General features: G+C 39.4%; 1 protein-coding gene across 1 annotated transcript; it reads right to left on the reverse strand.

Moving 5' to 3' along the window:
• Window positions 1-952: 952 nt before the first annotated feature.
• Window positions 953-18,225, reverse strand: blmh (bleomycin hydrolase). Its single transcript, XM_077566218.1, has 12 exons — window positions 18,059-18,225; window positions 16,485-16,682; window positions 15,622-15,731; window positions 15,360-15,501; window positions 13,965-14,053; window positions 13,776-13,868; window positions 8,766-8,921; window positions 8,529-8,687; window positions 8,389-8,456; window positions 7,034-7,151; window positions 6,690-6,756; window positions 953-2,201 (listed from the first exon to the last, which is right to left on the reverse strand). The coding sequence occupies exons 1-12, from the start codon at window positions 18,066-18,068 to the stop codon at window positions 2,053-2,055; spliced, it is 1,359 nt and encodes a 452-aa protein (XP_077422344.1). The 5' UTR covers window positions 18,069-18,225; the 3' UTR covers window positions 953-2,052.
• Between the last annotated feature and the right edge of the window lie 312 nt (window positions 18,226-18,537).

Genomic DNA, 18,537 nt, shown 5'->3' on the forward strand with positions numbered 1-18,537 from the left:
TCCAAAAGTCAAACCATTTCACCACAGCATTTTAAAGTACAAAACTTGAGTAGAGGCATTTCAAAACTTTTGCGCATTGAAACGGTACTAATTTTATATGTTTTTTCCAGATTGCCCAGCTAATTATGAATACCATAGAGGATGGTGTTTTTTTAATTTATTTTTATTTAGACTGGAACAATGCAATTCATCATGAATTATTCTTTTAGCTGATGAGATCAAGGCAATCCTCTTCGGGTGGGAAATAGCTTCTGTCTCCAAATCTGTGCCGGTCATCGCAATAGCGGTTTCTTTTAGCGCTTTCGATTTTTCGTCTTTTTAACGTTGTCACTGGCTAAGGTTGGAAAAAGTAACTGCCGCTTTTGACAAAGTATACTTCGGCATAGAAAGTACAGAGGTTTTCAAATGTAGGGAATAAAAGTTGTCAGAAAAATGAATATTCAAGTAATGCACAGCTATTTGAAAAATATACTTGAGTAGAGCAACAAAGTAATTTTTATTTTGTTACATCCCAGCACTGCATTTGTTTAGTTATTTCTGCCATTTCTCAAGTATGATCTTAATTTCCCTCACAGAATTAATAAAGTATCCGCCCATCTAAAGGTCGATGGGAGTTCAGGGTTCATGCACTGTTCAGTCACATGCTAGCATAAGTATGAACAGCGGGGCTCTGCAATGGCAACTGCCACTAAATGAATTGAAATACATGTGTTGGGACCAAAACTTGTTTCCTGCTTTTGGCATTCTTCAGAAAGGCAGACATTACAATTAGTATGTGCACTGATTTATCTTATTTTGGCCTTAATACAGTTATGGAGGGAAGATTCAAGATAGTTTCACATATACCACATCTCTGAATGAATTTAGTGAACTCTTCAAAGAGATTTTGACTCTTCAGGTAAAGACTTCATATATAAAAAAAAAGGAAAGAAAAAAGACATGACTCAGGCAGTCTGTTAAAAAAAAGATATTTATTCTTATCTAAAACATTATCAAAGAAACATGGGGGACATACTATATAGTAGATTTAAAACATCTACACTCCCCTGTTTAAATACCATTTTTTTGGGAGGTGATATATAAAATCATTTCAAAGTCTTTTTCATCAATAATTTGCCCCATTAGATGCACAATTCAACTGAAAAAATCCATCCAACAGGTTTTCTACAAGGATTTTCCTATATAGCTACGGTACACATCCATCTTGTCATCAACTCTGACCATCTTACCTATCCTTGCTAATGGCAAGCACTCCACAGCATGTTGCCACAACTATGTTTCACAAAGTGGATGGTGTGTTTTGAGTGATGTGTGGTGTTAGTTTTCCTCTACACAAAGCACTTTTTAGGCCCAAAAATTACATTTTGGGCTCATCTGACCAAAGCACCTTATTGCATGTTTGCGATGTCAAATCTGTCAATGGCGCCTCTGGGTTGCGAGACGACCACTCTTACCAATGAGCCACTTGAAAAATATGGCCTTTATGGAAGAGTGGCAATACATGTTACAGTAATATTCAGCATTCTTCATTTGTCTGGGAAATGTGGGTAGGGTGGCCAGATTCATCTTAAAAACAATCAAGCTCGGCCACATTTGACAAAAACATACTTGAAATCTCACTTTTTGACCACAATTCCAAACATTACACTCTGAGGTAATACAACACTCGCAAAACTTTCAGGTTTCTGCTACAAAGCAAAAACATTCTGTGAGAGTGGAACGTTATCTTGCACTTAATCAGAAGTATTACGTGATTGGTTAATTCTGAACACATCCCCAGTTATAAGAAGGTGTGCACACCTGTGCAAACACATTATCTCAATTGTTTATTTTTACTTCCGAATGAAAAGACACAGGTTATGGGTCACATTAATGGTGGAAAAGGTCTTAAAAAGTTATTTTTATATAACAAAAATCTGGCATTTAAACAGGGATGTGTAGACTTTTTAGAGCCAATCCATCCCAGGTAAAAGCATAACCGCAAGAGGGTGGGGAAAAAAACAAAAAACAAAACAGAGGTTGAGGTTGAGGTAAAAACATGGGCGTCCACACTTAGGCCAGAGAGCCCATTGGGTCCCAGGCAGGAAGTATAACAGGCTCTTGGCTCATTACTTCCAGGACATCAGGAGAGAGGAACTTTTTGTCGACTACTACCTCGTACACATACTCTGAGAACCAATCATCTGTCATGATGAGGTAACCTGCAGGGACACATAAACAAATGATCAAAATAGCACACCTGTTTGATTATCATTTGTGCTTCTTCAATGGATCTATGGATGAGTAGCTCTCCAATACACTACTTTTGTCTTATCAGAAAGGAAAATAGATTCAACTTCACAGTTGTGTGCACAGAGACTTCTACTGAAATTTAAGTCTTAACAAAAGTTACAGAAATGGGTGAGCTTTGCAACAGAAGTTTCTGAAATCTGCAGCGTATGCTAATCAGAACAAGGAAACTCCAAGTGAAACATAAATATCTTCAACATGAAATAGTCAAAAAAGTAGGTAAGTTAGTACAGTACTTACTACTGTACTGTTACTAGTGCACTTACTGGTTTAAGTTGGTAAGTTATCTCTGCCACTGGTCGTCAAGCTAACGAAAGCCATGCTCATTGCTGGTGTGACTCGAATCAGATTGTGACAACTTTGCTGAAATTATTTGTCGTATGTGTATTTTGACTAAAACGCCTTTTATCAACAAACCTGGGAACTGTTTTGAACTGTGAAAAGTCTCCTTTAACCAATTAAGGCCGGGAGCATGTGACCGACCTCGCTTCTCCTATTAAAGCCGGGAGCGCACCTGGGCTCTTCTCCCTTTAAACCCGGGAGAGCGGATATGTCATTTTATTGTGTTTTGACCAATTCTTGTTTTGATAGCCGATGAAATGCATCAGAATATGCACGATAGGGTGACGTGGGCCTCATAGCATGTCCTGGAATTTTATTTGAGCGTTTATGGTTAACGCAGTTTCGAGTTATTAAATAAATGATGCTAGAGGAATTTGAATCAGTGTAACGAATTGACAGTGACATACTGTTAAGAAATATGTTTGTAGACAATCAGGATGTTGAAAATTTTGACGGCCTTTTAACAGAATGGACGATGAATAATTACCCCAACCCCCAGAGGTTATTCCAACTGCGCTCCAGTGTTGAAAGTAAATATATTTGGAGTTATACACCTGCAGATGTGACATTTGTTTGTTGATTTAAAAAAATAATAATAATAATATATATATTGAAGGTTTATAATATAATAATAAACTTAGGTTTGTGTGAACACCACAAGTGTAAGCTCTAAAATGTATTTTCAATTTTGCTTCTATCTGCTTTAGGAGCTGAGATACCAATTTTTAATATTGTTGAATTTCCAGGAAAACTTCAGGTTTTCAGGGGTGACTCAAAAGTCACCCATAGGTTTTAGAGGAATGTCATGCCAGGCGCTTTAGGCCTTAATGCAGTGGTAGGTAACCCTGGTCCTCAAGAGCCGCTGTCCTGCCTGTTTTCCCCGTCTCCCTCCATCAACACACCTGTTTGATGAATAAGATCGTTATCAGGCTTCTACAGAGCTTGCTGATTAGCTGATCAGTTGAGTCAGCTGTGTTTGAGGAGAGAGACATGGAAAACAGGCAGGACAGTGACTCTCGAGTACCAGGGTTCCCTAACAACCTTAAACATTTTGTGGCAATAATATGTTCTATGTGACCTTACTATTCTAAACATGACATTCTGATTAATATTACATTTGTGGAATATGAGTTATGCAGTGCAGCTGTTTTTATCCATCTCAGGAGTTTCAGGCAACGGCCAATCACAGCTCCCCTGTTTTCTGAAGCCGAGCTGTGATTGGTTATCAGCTGAGACCTGAGCAACTGTGATGTCATTTTCACGCGACAGTAAGTGAAAACGGCTGCCTTCTGACATTGATAGAAACGGCTGGATTATGCTGCTTAACTCATATTTCACTAACACAATAATAACCAAAATACCGTATTTAGACTAGTGGGGCTATTAGAACATATTGTCAAGAAAGTTTTTTTTTGGGGGGGGGGGGGGGGGTTGGCTTCCTCCTTTACAGCTAGATAAATCCCATGTCAAGATGTGAGACTCTGATGGAGAGGTTTTTCTCTGAACACCAGCGTTCAATTTGTTTTCTCTCGTTCCCCTTTCATCTCATGCTCGGAGGAGAGAATCCCACACACAGTGGAGTTATCAAAGACATCAGTGACTGCAAGAACATGGAAGTTCAAAACAATATATTAGGGTGGTGTGTGTGCGTTTCAGTAGTGTTCATCCAAGTACACAAATCATAGTTGGCATTTTGCCTTGGTTGTCATTGACGCAAACCAATGGAAACCCGCATGTTGGGTGGCATAGTGCTGGATGTCATTATTTGTTTTGAGGGAAAGGCCGACTGTTTACTCTCACAGCAGAGGCATGGCACCCATCTTGCTTACCTCACAACTTGAAACATGTCAAGGAAAATGAAGAATGCAGAGGTAGTGTAACAATTAGCTAAATTCCATATTAATACAAATTAAAAAAAAGAACACTTCCCATCAACATGTGCATCAAGTTGGGGGGCCTTTTTCCCCCACTTGAAAATAGAGACAGTGAGAACAACGCCAAGTTGAAGCATCATTTAGAGTTTTGACATTAAAGATTTTCAAGATTTTATTCTAGAAGAAATTGAAGGGATATTTGACTCATTATTTTTACAGTAAAAAATATTTTGTCCAGAATTAATTTGATAACTTCATTATTTTTCATGTACACTTAAAACCTTTAAAAACTAATTTTGCCACTTGCTGTCGACTGAAGATTACCTCACCTGGGCTGAAAGTAGGTAATGACCAATCATGGCTCATTTGTTTTCTGGGTTTGGTCAGCAAACTGAGCCATGATTGGTCCTTACCTGTTTCCTCTTGGTGAGGTCATCTTCAAAATTAGTTTTTAAAGTTATTAATTGTACATGAAAAATAATGAAGTTATCAAATTAATTCTGGACAAAATATTAACTTTTTACTGCTGAAAATGTCTCAATGAGTCAAATATCCCTTTAAAGGCAGCAAGAAAAGGAAAATGTGGTGCAAAACACGGCAACACAACAGGGGCAGCTAACGGTTACCTTTTTTTTTCGTGGTAATATCAGGCGGTGGATATGTCATGTCTTGACAAGCTGGAGCTAGAAAAGGGGGCGTTTGTTCTATCCAGTAGGTTGTGAGAATGTTGTGAATGAAAGTTTTCACAATGTTAAACGGCCACAAAAAAAACCTGCATCTGTACTAAAATATATTGTAGGTTTCATGGAATAGTTTGTGTAACATAAATGAACTCAGAAAGTACAACGGCAACTATCCCAGGCCAGACGCTGCTGAAGCTGGTAAGGCTGAGAACATAATTCATATTTGGCCCTTCTTGTAGGTGAAAGGCTCAGGTATCAAGTTCATATAGATTAATTTAAGATATCAGAAGGCAGTGTTGTCTTTTTTAATGCTCCCAAACGTCTAATTTAAAGTAAAGTTACAGAGCCTACCTGACGCTAATGTCCCATCACATTGAAAATGATTACGAAAACACAATGCGGCGCCAAGCTTTGGTCCAAAACTATGTGCAAGTATAAGCAATTGCAGATGTGAGCGCTTTAGTATGGAGGACACACAAAGTTAAAGTTCTCCTGAGAGACTCTTCAAGATTAGAGAGATTGTTAAAAGGCCTCAAGGGAGATGTCAACCTTGTAAACACACTCCATGACTCGCTTCCAAAATTAGCTCTCATCTACCGGTACACGGCTTTGCTTTTCATATCCCCTCTATGGATTCTACCTGTACAAAGTGGCTAATCCTGGTCCATCTCGTGTCTTTATCATTCATGTTCAGACCCCAAAACTCCCTACATCTGTTTCCGCCTTAGCTTTTGTCAGCAAGGCCGCAGGTTCCCAAGAGAACGCCTTCACTCAAACATTTGTTGTCAAAGCTTTATTAATTTGGCTGCCGAAAGGCTGGAGCTCTTTGCCTTTTCTCATCTGCTGGTGTTTATGAATTTTCACATTTTCCCAGTCACCGGTTTGTGGGTTCAAACAAATATTGTGAAAGCATCTTTCACCCTCTCTCTTCTGTATATAGTGCTGCACTGTACTGTATGTGTGTGCTGCCTGATGACGCATGAACCGAAAAGCTCCTACAAATTTGCAGTGGAATGCTGAGCCGAGAGACAAAGCGGATGGCGGGTTCACAGGAAGATAAACCACAAGGATGAAAGGATGAAAGAATAACAACAGCAAGACAGTAAAGTGTGGTGCGGTGGTGTGAAGAAGCATCTGGGATGTGTGGCCTGTTAAATAAAATCCACATCAAAATCTGATTATGTCGCATTCTTTCTCTGGGTAGTAGCCTGGCCAATACTGAATAAAAAGCTTGATTTAATTAACATTTTGTAGGGCGCTCTAGAAAAAGTGGATGTTAAGGGTTTGGTGCTGCTATTTTGGTTAGCAACCAAGCTCAAATAGGCTCAGCAGTTAACTTTAATGTGAACAACTGAGATAATTACAATTTAAACCTTTTATTGTTCATTTTGAAAGAAGTCTTAATTGGTCTTAAATGGGTGGTACAGTCATACTGTGTATATTTAGTATGTAAAAAAAAAAAGGGAAAATATTAGACGAAAAAAGTATGACTCTTGGTTACCTTTGTTCCCACGGTCATCTCCCCAGGAATTTTCCACCCTCCACTTTTCATAGCCCTCTTTTCCATCCTGAGAGAATCCGAAACAGAAGACAATGAAGAGATTAGAGCTAAGCAGGGGGCACGAGAAAGCAAGTGTCCTGACAGCTGGCGTCACTTAAAGGGGAGAAATTGACAGAAGCATGAATCACTTCAACCAATTACCAAAGGATAAAGTTGGATACAATAAACACTGGCCTAGGTACATGAATCTATCCACAGTTCCTTTTGGTCATGCCAAGCTGTATCAATGACATCTCCAAAATGGAAACCGTAACCTCAACTACTGTATACGTTTGTGTGCCTACCTTGTCCGTGACAGCAGTGAGGATCATGGCGTGGGTCATGAGAGAATCTCCACAGACCAGGCGCTCTGCCTTTGTGAGATTCTTTACTGAAACTCCAAACACCAGCTCGTGGTTGAAGCTGCACATACACAAACACAAATTTAAGAATGAGGTTCTAGGATGCTCACAAGAAAGTACTTGTTTCACTGGGCCATTTCCCTTGGCGCTAACAATTATCATAAATACAGTGAACCTCACATAAGCGCAGATCGGCATTTGAAAAATAAACACTTTTTATTTTTTTTAATTTTTTACCCAGCCTCCATAATTTGCAGAAAAAGTCACCTATTCACCGTCTTTGTGCTGGGCCAAAGAAATAAAAGTATTGCTTACAAGCAGTGCTTTGCCACCATCTTCTGGCATTCATAGGCAATTATAAATCTTACTAGGGGACATCAATTTCACAATTTTGCTATTTGCAGCAGGGCTTGGTCACTGTCACTCACAAACACCAGGGGTTATTATATACGAGGTTCTCATTTTCCAATTGTAACCTTTATAGGACGCTTTCAGGCATAAAAATATGTTGTTGCACAGAAAAATCGGACGCTCAGGGCTCAGTTTCCACTGTGCTATTTTTCATTTTATCATTTTGTATTTATGGCCTAACAGATGCCTTTCATATAAATATTAACTCTAATTATGGTTACATTAGTGACTTCTGTAAAAATGAGGACTTCCTGGTCAACTACTTAAGTACCGTAGTCGTCTGGACTCAATCCGCATACATAATTCAGTTTAGTAGAGGAAGGGGTCAAAGAGGTACAAAAAATATATTTAAAAAAAGCAAAAAGAAAACAAAGCATATTCACACTGCACACAAATTCGCAGATCATTTTTCAGTTTTTGACTTGCCAAATGTTATTAACAGCCACTGGAATGAAAGTTGATCTACTGCGTCAGAAATTTAGCACAAAGCTGGCTCGTTTCATTGGCTAGATTTTAGCATGGCGCCAGTAACTCAGACAAATGGTGGGGCACCTGAAGGGCAAGGATCAGAATTGTTCCGCTATGGAAAGACAGATGCCTCACGCAGGAAGAGGTCTGGTCTTGTCATGCAAAGCTGCTACAGTGACGTTATACAAACACCCCCGTGACGCAATTTTGTCAAATTGAGGTAGGCTGGTTTACTGTTATACCAGATTTTCCTGATATTACATGGTTCTTGATATTGACATAGTACAACTGTCAAAACCAATAAACTGATTCGCTTCAGTATTTTATTTTTCAGTTATCTCCACTCTGCGCCCGGACCCAGGAATAAGGATGTTATTAAGAAATATTCTCAAAATGCATTACTTAGAAGTAAAACTCACACATTCATGTCGTTAATGCCCAGCTTGCTGTGGAAATGTTTGTCAACATCACAGCCGAACCATACAGCCTAAAAGAGAAACAGGGGTAATGTTTAAAATGAAAGCATTTACTGTACACGTTATGGCTCGTTTCAACCTACTTCTCCCTCCTTTATGGACTCTGCAGCAGCCTTTTTGAGAAGCTCGATGGGCTGATTGTTGTAGAGCGTCTGGCGACCTTCAACCATGTTACCGAGGTACTCTACACTGTACAGCTTCCCATAAGGGTTTTGGGGTCGAGGGTCATTCACAAGGCAGATCTGACGTCAACAAAAAATGTAATTTAGAGAGTGAACAGGTCCCAAAATTAGAAACAGTAGTATTATGGTCGCACATACTTTTTCCTGAAGGTTGTATAGAGGTTTGACATGGACCCTGTAAAACTCTTGAGGGGTGAGGGGTCCCACACGATGGAAGTTCTTATCCTTGTCCCTGTACTCCCAAGAGATGGTTTCAGGCGGGCTGCCGAGACAAACGCTAGCCACACGAAACACCTACAAGGCAAACACGCAGTAGGGCCATCAATTGAGACACAAAATATCTTTGTAGTAAAGTGTGACGCATGCAAGTGGTTCAGTAGTAGAATGTTTTCAAATTCCCTTGAATCACATTTTAATCAGCAAAAAGCCAAATGTACCTACAAATTCGATACTCATCAACCATCACTGCTATTAATCACGTCCAGTTTAGCTCCTCTTTCTACAGCACTTCCCAACCAACAGCCATTTCTCTTATTTTTGTACCTCACATTTCTTAATGTGCGTCTTCCTGCTGGCCAAAAGAATGATTACCTGTGGGCTAAATAGGAGTGTTTGGACAAGGCCGTCAGTTAATCTGGCCCTTCTAACCTCTGCAGAAGCTCTCAGGAATTTCCCGTCATGCTTTGCACCTCTCCCATCCTGTTTTTTTCCTCCCCCCTGGACCTCATATACGCAACTGACATCCTGAATGATAACAAGGAACTGAACAATTAGGAAGCCATCAAACATTCCATCGGTGGCAGAAACTACAAGATGTAGCTAGGCTGTCAACAGTCGTTTTTCGACTTCTGTGTGTGTTTTATTTTTTATTTTTATTTTTTTTAAATACTACCCAATTCTTGGGCAATTATTTTCTCGAGTGGCAGACACAAATTGGAGTTACGAGTGTTGGATGGTGGCAGAAAACTTCATGTTAAACAGCAGTTTGATAGAGGGTGAACGATTCTTGCATTGCAATTGGCAGGGAACTAGTTAAAAAAGAAGAAGGTGGCTTTAGAAAACAATTTAAAAAAGTTGGGTCAAACTGACCTAAGTAGCGGATCAGTCCCTTTTTGACCCAAATTGGGTTATTTCTTACTGTGTTCCGTGACCCCAAATAAACTGTACATTTCTTGCTGTAAACAATATGATTAAGTGCATGCTATTGGAATTAAAAAGAACACTTTTTAACATCTGTGTTTTGTGTTCATATATATATATACAGTATATATATATATATATATATATATATATATATATATATATATATATATATATATATATATATATATATATATATATATATATATATATATATATATACACACATACATACGTATATACATACATATAAAGTGCTCAGCGTAAATGAGTACACCCGCTTTGAAAAGTAACATTCTAAACCATATCTTAATGAATACAAAAACAATTTCCAAAATGTTGGCAAGACCAAGTTTAATATACAGTACATCTGGTTAATAATATAAATTAGATTACACATTTTTCAATTTTACTCAAATAAGGGCGATGCAAAAATGAGTACACCCCTCACAAAAATGACTAATAGTACTTCGTATGGCCTCCACGATTTTTAATCACAGCACAGCTTCTAGGCATGAAATTAACAAGCTGGCAACATTTTGTTGTATTAATCTTTTTCCATTCTTAAAGAATGGCCACATTTAAAGACTGGATGCTGGATGGAGAGTGATGCTCAATTGTGTTAAGGTAGGTGTTTAATTGGGTTCAGATCAGGAGACATACTTGGCCACTGAATCATTTTTACCCAGTTTTTCTTCAGAAATACAACAGTGGCCTTAGATGTGTGCTTACGATCATTATCATGTTGGAAAAGTGCACGACAACCAAGGGCACTGAGTGAGGGCAGCATCTTTTCTTTCAGTATTGAGCAATACAGCTGTAAATTCCTGATGCCATTAATGAAATTCAGCTCCCCGACACCAGCAGGACTCATGCAAACTCACGAGGACACTGCCACCACCATGTTTCACTGTAGGCACCACACATTTTTCCTTGTATTCCTCCCCTTTGTGAAGCCATACAGTTTTGAAGCAATCCGTTCAAAAAACGTTAATCTTTCTCTCATCACTCCAGAGTACAGAGTACCAGTAGTCTTCAACTTTGTCAGCATCTTTGTCTGGCAAACTTTAGGCGCGCTTTTTTGTGCCTGGGCTTTAGGAGAGGCTTCCTCCGTGGACGGCACCCATGCATGCCATTCCGCTGCAGTGTACGCCATATTTTGTCATGGGAAATAGTCACCCCAGTTTGGTTTTCTACTTCCTTAGATAACTGCAGCGAACTTACATGACGATTTTCTTCCACCCTTCTCATCAGAAGCCGCTGCTGTTGAGTTGTTAACAACCGTGGACGACCTGGACGTCTCTGTGAGATGGTTGCAGTTTCATCTTTTTTACATTTTTGTAGCACTTTTGCTACAGTATTCTGACTGATAAGTAAAGCTTTGCTGATTTTCTTGTAGCCTTCAACTTTGCTGTGTAAAGAAATGATTTTCTTTGTCAGATCTTGTGATATTTCTCTTCCATGTGGTGCCATTGCTAACAGCATGAAATGGGAAACTGTTTTTTTTAAGTAACACCCCATTTATAGGGAACTGTCTGCTTGACACCTGTGTAATGAATTATGAGATTCAACTGGACGTATCTAGTCTAAAATTTGGGCTTTTTGGTCTTTGCTCCAGAGAAACGTTCTGTGGGACTTTGCAAAGTAGGACTGACAGAGTGACGGGGCACTTTGATGTTGAGCGACATGTACACCCACTGATTCAAATGTACGACACGGCCCCAATCCACACACGTGCACAAGAGAATGTTTTCAAACCAAACAAATGATCCTTGAATAACATCCGCTTGAAGAAAAAACTACAATGTAGTAGATTAATTTCACAGTTCACTCAATAAATCTTAAACTAGGAGGATACTAAGCATTGCAAAATGAAGGCTGAAGACAAATTGCAAAACGTGTTCAGAACTGATGTTTATTGTTAACATCGGCTTGCATACTTTTTTTTTTTTTAAAGGATACTAATCAAACATACTTGTACTACACCCATGCTATACAACTCATTCTTTTAACATGAGGAAATTCTCCATTGCAGCTGGCCTTGAGTGAAGAGTGTTTCACAAAACAAACCACTTCCAGGTGGACAAACAAACACTGACTACCATCAAGCAGCAGCCCACCTCACCAGACACGCTACACCGTGTCTGCAACTTTTACTGTTACAAAAGTGTGCGCCTGTGTTTAAAAAAACAAGCCAACATCAGAATACAAATAACAGGCATCAACAAAAGCTGCTTAACAAGATGCTGTGTTGGGAAAATGTCTCAGTTGGAGACTGATTGACTGACGTCTCCCTCGTATGAAAACACACACTTGCACATATAACACAAAGAGGTTTCAACAATCACACAATGTTTTTTTAGGTTTCAATGTTTTGTCAGCTCCAGTTATGGAAAATGTATGTCCAAATGTCCAGCCTTGTCAGCTGAACCACCGTTTTCAACTTTGTGACTTGGATGTTAATGTGCAACTGATTCTGATATGCTTTGTACTCAGTGGGGTCCACTCTGTATGATATACAAATGGATGTGTGCTCCCACTTGCAACAACTGGGTGGAAGTTTCCATTGTACACATTATGTCCATCCATTATCTATTGCACTTATCTTTATTTGGTCTGGTGAGTATGCTGGAGCTGCTGACTTTGGTCAAGTGGCCTTGTACAATAACCACAGGGAACATGTTGACCAGAGCTGGCAAAGTCCGGTCCTCGAGAGTCCCTATCCCTATCCAGCCTGTTTTCCATGTTTCTCTCCACCAACATAACTGATTCATGATCAGGATCGTTATCAGGCTTCTGCAAAACTTGCTGATGAGCTATCATAGGATTCAGCTGCGTTGGAGGAGGGAGACATGGAAAACAGGGGCTCTCGAGTACTTGACTTGGACCATTTAGAACAGGAGTGACACAAGCTGATTCCAATCAACAGGATCGTTATCAAGCTTATGCAGAGCTTGCTGATGAGCTGATCATATACCAGCTGTGTTGGAGAAGGGAAACATCCAAAACCTGCAGGACTCCGGTCCTTGAGGACTGAGTTTTTCCACCACTTATTTAAAGTCTGTAAGTATATTCAAAATGGATTCTATTCATTTTATTAAGAGTATAATATTGTTTAGCAATAATAGCCCTTTTCAACCTGTTTCACCAAATTAGCTAACTTTCTATATATATTGTATTTTAATAATGCAGATAATTATTGTTTTATTAATGAAGGCATTTTTAAGACTTGTAGACTGCCAACGACCCTTCTCAGTAAACTATTATTTAACAGCCCCCTCTTCTGGTTAACATGGAACATTGCTGTGGTGGGACCACTTCTATCTTGGGCACATGAGTACATAAATTACTGTTCTATACATCAACAAAGAAAAAGACACACGAACACTCAGGCAATAATATAAGGTGCTCTATTCACACTCTATGCAAGGTCTCCAATGTCGTTTGTTTTTAATCAAAAACAAAGATCAGCAATAGTTAATTGTCCATTCCACCCATCCATCTAATACTGTCCGCTTACCCTGTTCAAAGTTACAGTAGGGTCTTAGTGGGTGAAGTTTGAACTACACCCAGTTCTAATCACCAGTCAATCACAAGAAAATTGAGATGAGTGTGAGAATTGAGCCTAGATTCAGTTATGGTCTGCTACATTAATAAGTGTCCTAATGGAAAACGAATGCAACTTTTTCTGTTTTGTTGTATTATATAATTCTGATCAACCAACAAATACAAAAATGGGAACCACAAGGTTTACAAATAACTACCATTCAATCATTGAGTTTTTCCTCAAATAGTTGAAAGAATTTTTTGGGCTCAGTCAGATTGACTAAAAAAAAAGGTGTAGCATAGCTAGATGGTTCTTAGTAGTAACTTTCTCAGGTGTCATTTCTCTATCCTAAAAGACTCCTGGCAATATTCCGGAGACCTAAAGGTCATCCCTCTTATATTGTACTTTAAAATAAATGTTCCATAAAAGGATACAACTATAAAAAAACATCCAGAAATTACCTCCTCTATCATGGTATTGATGGTGTCGGATATTTCCGGTTGAGTTGCGTCACTCTCTACCATGCTCCTCAGTTTCAAGCAGTATTCTCTCAGCTGTGAGACACAATTGGTCAAAGTCACAAAAGTCAGCAATTCCAAGGGCAATTTTAGAAGTTGTTGGGTGTCTAGTTAAAATGAATACATACACACCTTGTGGTTGAGAATGCCATTCATTCTGCGAGAGGCCTCTGAGCTGTGTGCCTCTGGGAAGCATTTTTTTGGTATGACACCATACTTTTCTGAATAAAAGACAAAATTTGACAATTTCAGTACAGCTGCGTGACTGGTCCTCTCTGGGAGTGACAAGGATGGACAGGATCATGAAGAGCTCATCAGAAAGATAGCGCAGGCTTGAATGTTTTGAGACAAATCTAGAGAGGCCAGATTGAGATGGTTTGACATCTGCAGAGGACGGACATACTGTAGATATATTGGTAAAAGTATGCTGGAAACTGAGCCATTGGGTAGGTGGCAAAGATGAAAACCAAAGAGATTTTAGAATGTGGTGAGGGAAGACTGACAGATGGCTGGATTTACGCAGTCACACCTACTACAGCACACCTCACCACTGTCTTACAGTCTTCATACATGTCCTGCACCAGTTGAACATACTTCTCTGCCACTCCAGACTTCCTCATCCAACAGTTCCTCTCTGGGCGACCTGTCATAAGCTTTCTCCAAATCTACAAAGACACAACGCAGCTCCTTCTGACCTTCTCTATCAACATCCTCAAAGCAAATACTGCATCTATGGTACTCTTTTTTGGTGGGGTGGGGGGGGGGGGCGCATGAAACTATACTGCTGCTCACAAATGTTCACCTCTTGCTGCCCTTAGTCTAGCTTCAACTACTCTTTCCCATAGCTTCATTGTGTGGCTCATCAACTTTATTCCTCTGTAGTTGTCATAACTCTGCACGTCTCCCTTGTTCTTAAAAATGGGTACCAGCACACTTCTCCATTCCTTAGGCATCTTCTGACTATCTAAAATCCTGTTGAACAACCCAGTCAGAAATTCTACTGCTACCTCTCCTAGACACTTCCATACCTCCACAGGTATATCATGAGGACAGAGTCCCTTTCCACTCTTCATCCTCTTCAATGCCCTTCTCACTTCATCCTTACTAATCTTTGCTACTTCCTGGTCCACCAGTCACCTCTTCTATTCTTCATTCTCTCTCATTTTCCTCATTCATCAACTCTTCAAAGTACTCTTTCTATCTTCCCATCACACTACTGACATCTGTCAACACACTTCCACGTGTTACATTCCTGATTACTTTAAAACTAACTTCTTCTTTTTTTAATGTTGGTCTAAGAAGAACAGCATTTGTAAAGGTAGAATTTCAATGAAGTTGTTTGCATTGCATCTCATTACATTTATGCAGGTTGTTTAAAAAATATTTTTTATAAATATTTGAAATATTTTAATAGTCAATAGTCCAGTTCATTTCCTAAAATGAATGTATTTTGCTGATTAACTTTGCAAAATTACAAATTACACCAGATACAATTTTACCAATAGTAACTTCTGAACTACAACTAACCAATGAGATTGACCAACATATCCCACTGTCCACCATCATTGGCTGGATTGGAAAGAAGGAATTGTAGGAGGCGTCCATCCATTGGCTCCTTCCTCTGAGCTGTCTCCACATAGGCATGAAGGAAGAAGTAACACCGCTCAATCTGAAAAAAGAAAGAAAATAAAAGGTAATAATATAATAACTGAAAGAATGTTTACCCCAGAAGTGCATTATCCTGTCATAATGTGGAGAAACTGAAAGTGCATGCACAGCAAAATCTCACCTTATCCCAGAAGAAGAGATAGGTTTGACTAAATTCAAACTCTTCTATGTTAAACTTCTTCATGAAGGGAAGTCGCATGACATTGAGACATGAAAAGATCCAACACCTTCCTGGTGAAGAAGAAAGTTGACAGACATGTTAGTTTGGGTATGACTCATGCACAAAAGGTACAGAAAAGTGAGCTACAAGGTTTGAAAAAAAATGTTCGAGTGTAAGTTTGACTACATTGCATTATGTATTCCTATAACAAATTACAGAATTACAGAAAAAATACAAACAAGCATCTACCGATAAATGCCCACATATCATGAAATTCATGCATGACATTCAGCTCAGTGAGCATTTAGAGATTCTTGGCACGTGTCTGTGTCGGGGGCTGATTTATGTGATACAACCAAAGACGCGTACTGGAAATGGGAAAGAGGAATACTGTGATGATGACCATAGTAATGGAACTGGATCTTCTTGCGATGTGGTGGCATACTGGCAAAAATGGGATGAGGCTCTAGCGCATCTATTCAGTACAGTATGGCTAAGTCAACATTAGATGGAAAAAAAAGAAAAATTGGAATCTCTGTTCTGTGTACACTCAGCTTCAGTAATAACTCTGCTCATATACGCTAACAAAGTTGAGTGGGACTATACAATTTAATGGCTTTCCCTTTTTACGATTGTGGTTAATTATTTTCCCAAACTCACCATGACAATAAATAATGTTGCAATATTACACAAAACATTTCATGCTCAGTTAATAAAGCTTTAACACGGGCCAAAGGTTTGACTTGGAAAGGATTACTAAACTTCCATTACCTCAAGTTATCCATGTACAAAAAACCCAGATAAGAACAGAATGGAATAACTACCTGAGCTTTTTTGGTTAGTGACAGGCTTGCCCTCTGTGGGGATAGCATGCTGAAAGATGTGTACCGTATCCTGGACAGTCTGCCGGTGTAGGCAAACGTCCAGGGGGTCGATGCAGGTTGAAACGTTCTGGGCTAACAGGTAGCGGGGCTCTGCCTGCAGGCGCTTTAGAAAGGCGGCAACCTTCTCTTGACTGAGACCTAGAATAGCAACAAAAAGAGATGATGAAGTCCATGAGCTAAATATAAAAAAAATAATTAAAAAAAGACTTGATTATAGAATCAGCAGCAGTGTGATTAGGAGGTGATTTCTCCATATTCAAAAAACCCATAACCATCTGAGCATTTACGGAATGCATACTCTCCTAATCTACATCTATACAGAGATTGTGGCGGATATTAAAAGGTACACTTAAAAATGAAAACACAGGCTTGGCAAAATCTGAAACTGTTGTAAACGGATGCTTAACAACGGTATTATTGTAATACAATTCTTGTTTACGGGCTAGTATAAGAATTAAAAAGTTCTCAGGGGGCTTTTCTATCAGGAGAACACATAGATAGCCAATGAAAAGGGAGGAGGGTTGCACAAATACACAATGTACGAAAAAATTAAACATGGAAGGGAACATTGCCTAGTCATGCGTGCTGCCAAGGGTTTGTCCAGTTGTCCACCTGTCAACTGCATTCTGTTACTGACCATTGACAAAATGTGAAACACAAGCTCCGCGTGCACTGTCGCTCCCCATCTTATAATCAACAAAATCATGTAAGTGTTTGAACTGACGTCCAAGTTGTTTGCAATGGTGAGAGGCTAAGCACACGGTTGCAGAGTGACTTGCAACTTCCACAAATACAGGTTTTGCCACTGCTTTATTAACCAGATTATTTATGATGCAAACTGAAAGTAAGATTTACTTTGTTTTTATTTACCAATTCGGAATGCCCCCGCCCTATATGTGCTGCAGCTGAACCTAAAGTGGACAAACACTATAGAACATAAATACATTTACACCTAAACAGTGGGATTTTAGCATGCGTCCACGCAGGCTGAACATATAGTGAGGGTAACGCCACATGATCTAGTAAAGGGCCTAAAATAGAAGTTTAAACTTCTTTAAGTAAATTGAACAAATTGTTGTTGAAACAGCTACCTCAGTTAGTTTACTGGGGCTAAATTAGCAACAACAAACAATGACTAATGTGTTCTCACGCAAGAACAGATCCGGCACGTCTGAGGTAAATCTTCACGAAACCCGAAATATTTTTTGTTGATTTCACACTGATGTACAGCTTCTATAGCACCTGCGAAACAACTCCACTAGTAACAAACCCTAACTAATTTCAACAGTTCTTGTCATCAACTGCGTCTAATTAAAGGGTGATGGTTTCTAAATTGTGTATTCACCTTCCCTATACAATGCTGTGAACTTAAAAGACAAAGCAGCCGTGTTGGGCAAGCTAGCTCAAGGAATGCTAACTTAGCCGACTAGCTTCTTCAGTTGTCATGCTGTCAAGCACAGGCAGTCAAAGAAGCACACCGGCACGCAAACGTGAGAAAGCAGCAACAAACCTACCTGCTTCCATATCGTCGCGGACCGTGAGAGTGTTGTGTGGTTCGCGATTAAAATTAATAATACTGTAATAAAAATCACCGGTTCGTTATTGACGTCAGACTCCGTCAGTATGTCAACGAGAAGTCAGGGTGCGCTCGTTTGTGTAACCCCGTCTAGTCTTTGACGTGTAACTGGGCGGAGTTTAAGGTGTAGGTCTATGGCCACTTTGCTCCCCGCCCCATTCTGATACGCAGAGTTGATAGCGCGGCGCACACTCTCTCAAAGCATGTCCGCCCAACCTGGTGAAAGAAATAAACTATTGACAATTCCGACCTACGTCACAAGTCCAAATGGCGGTCAACTCGGGGAAAAGAAACTCTCCGCTCAATGAAAAGCAGTGTACTTTGGATCGTTGTAATTGTATATCTGAGGATTATATATATTTTTTCAGATGAAAGAACCTTAACAGTTATCAATGTGAATAAATTTAATAAACCCAG

This window comes from Vanacampus margaritifer, chromosome 5 (assembly GCF_051991255.1).
Source record: "Vanacampus margaritifer isolate UIUO_Vmar chromosome 5, RoL_Vmar_1.0, whole genome shotgun sequence".
Lineage (NCBI taxonomy): Eukaryota > Metazoa > Chordata > Actinopteri > Syngnathiformes > Syngnathidae > Vanacampus > Vanacampus margaritifer.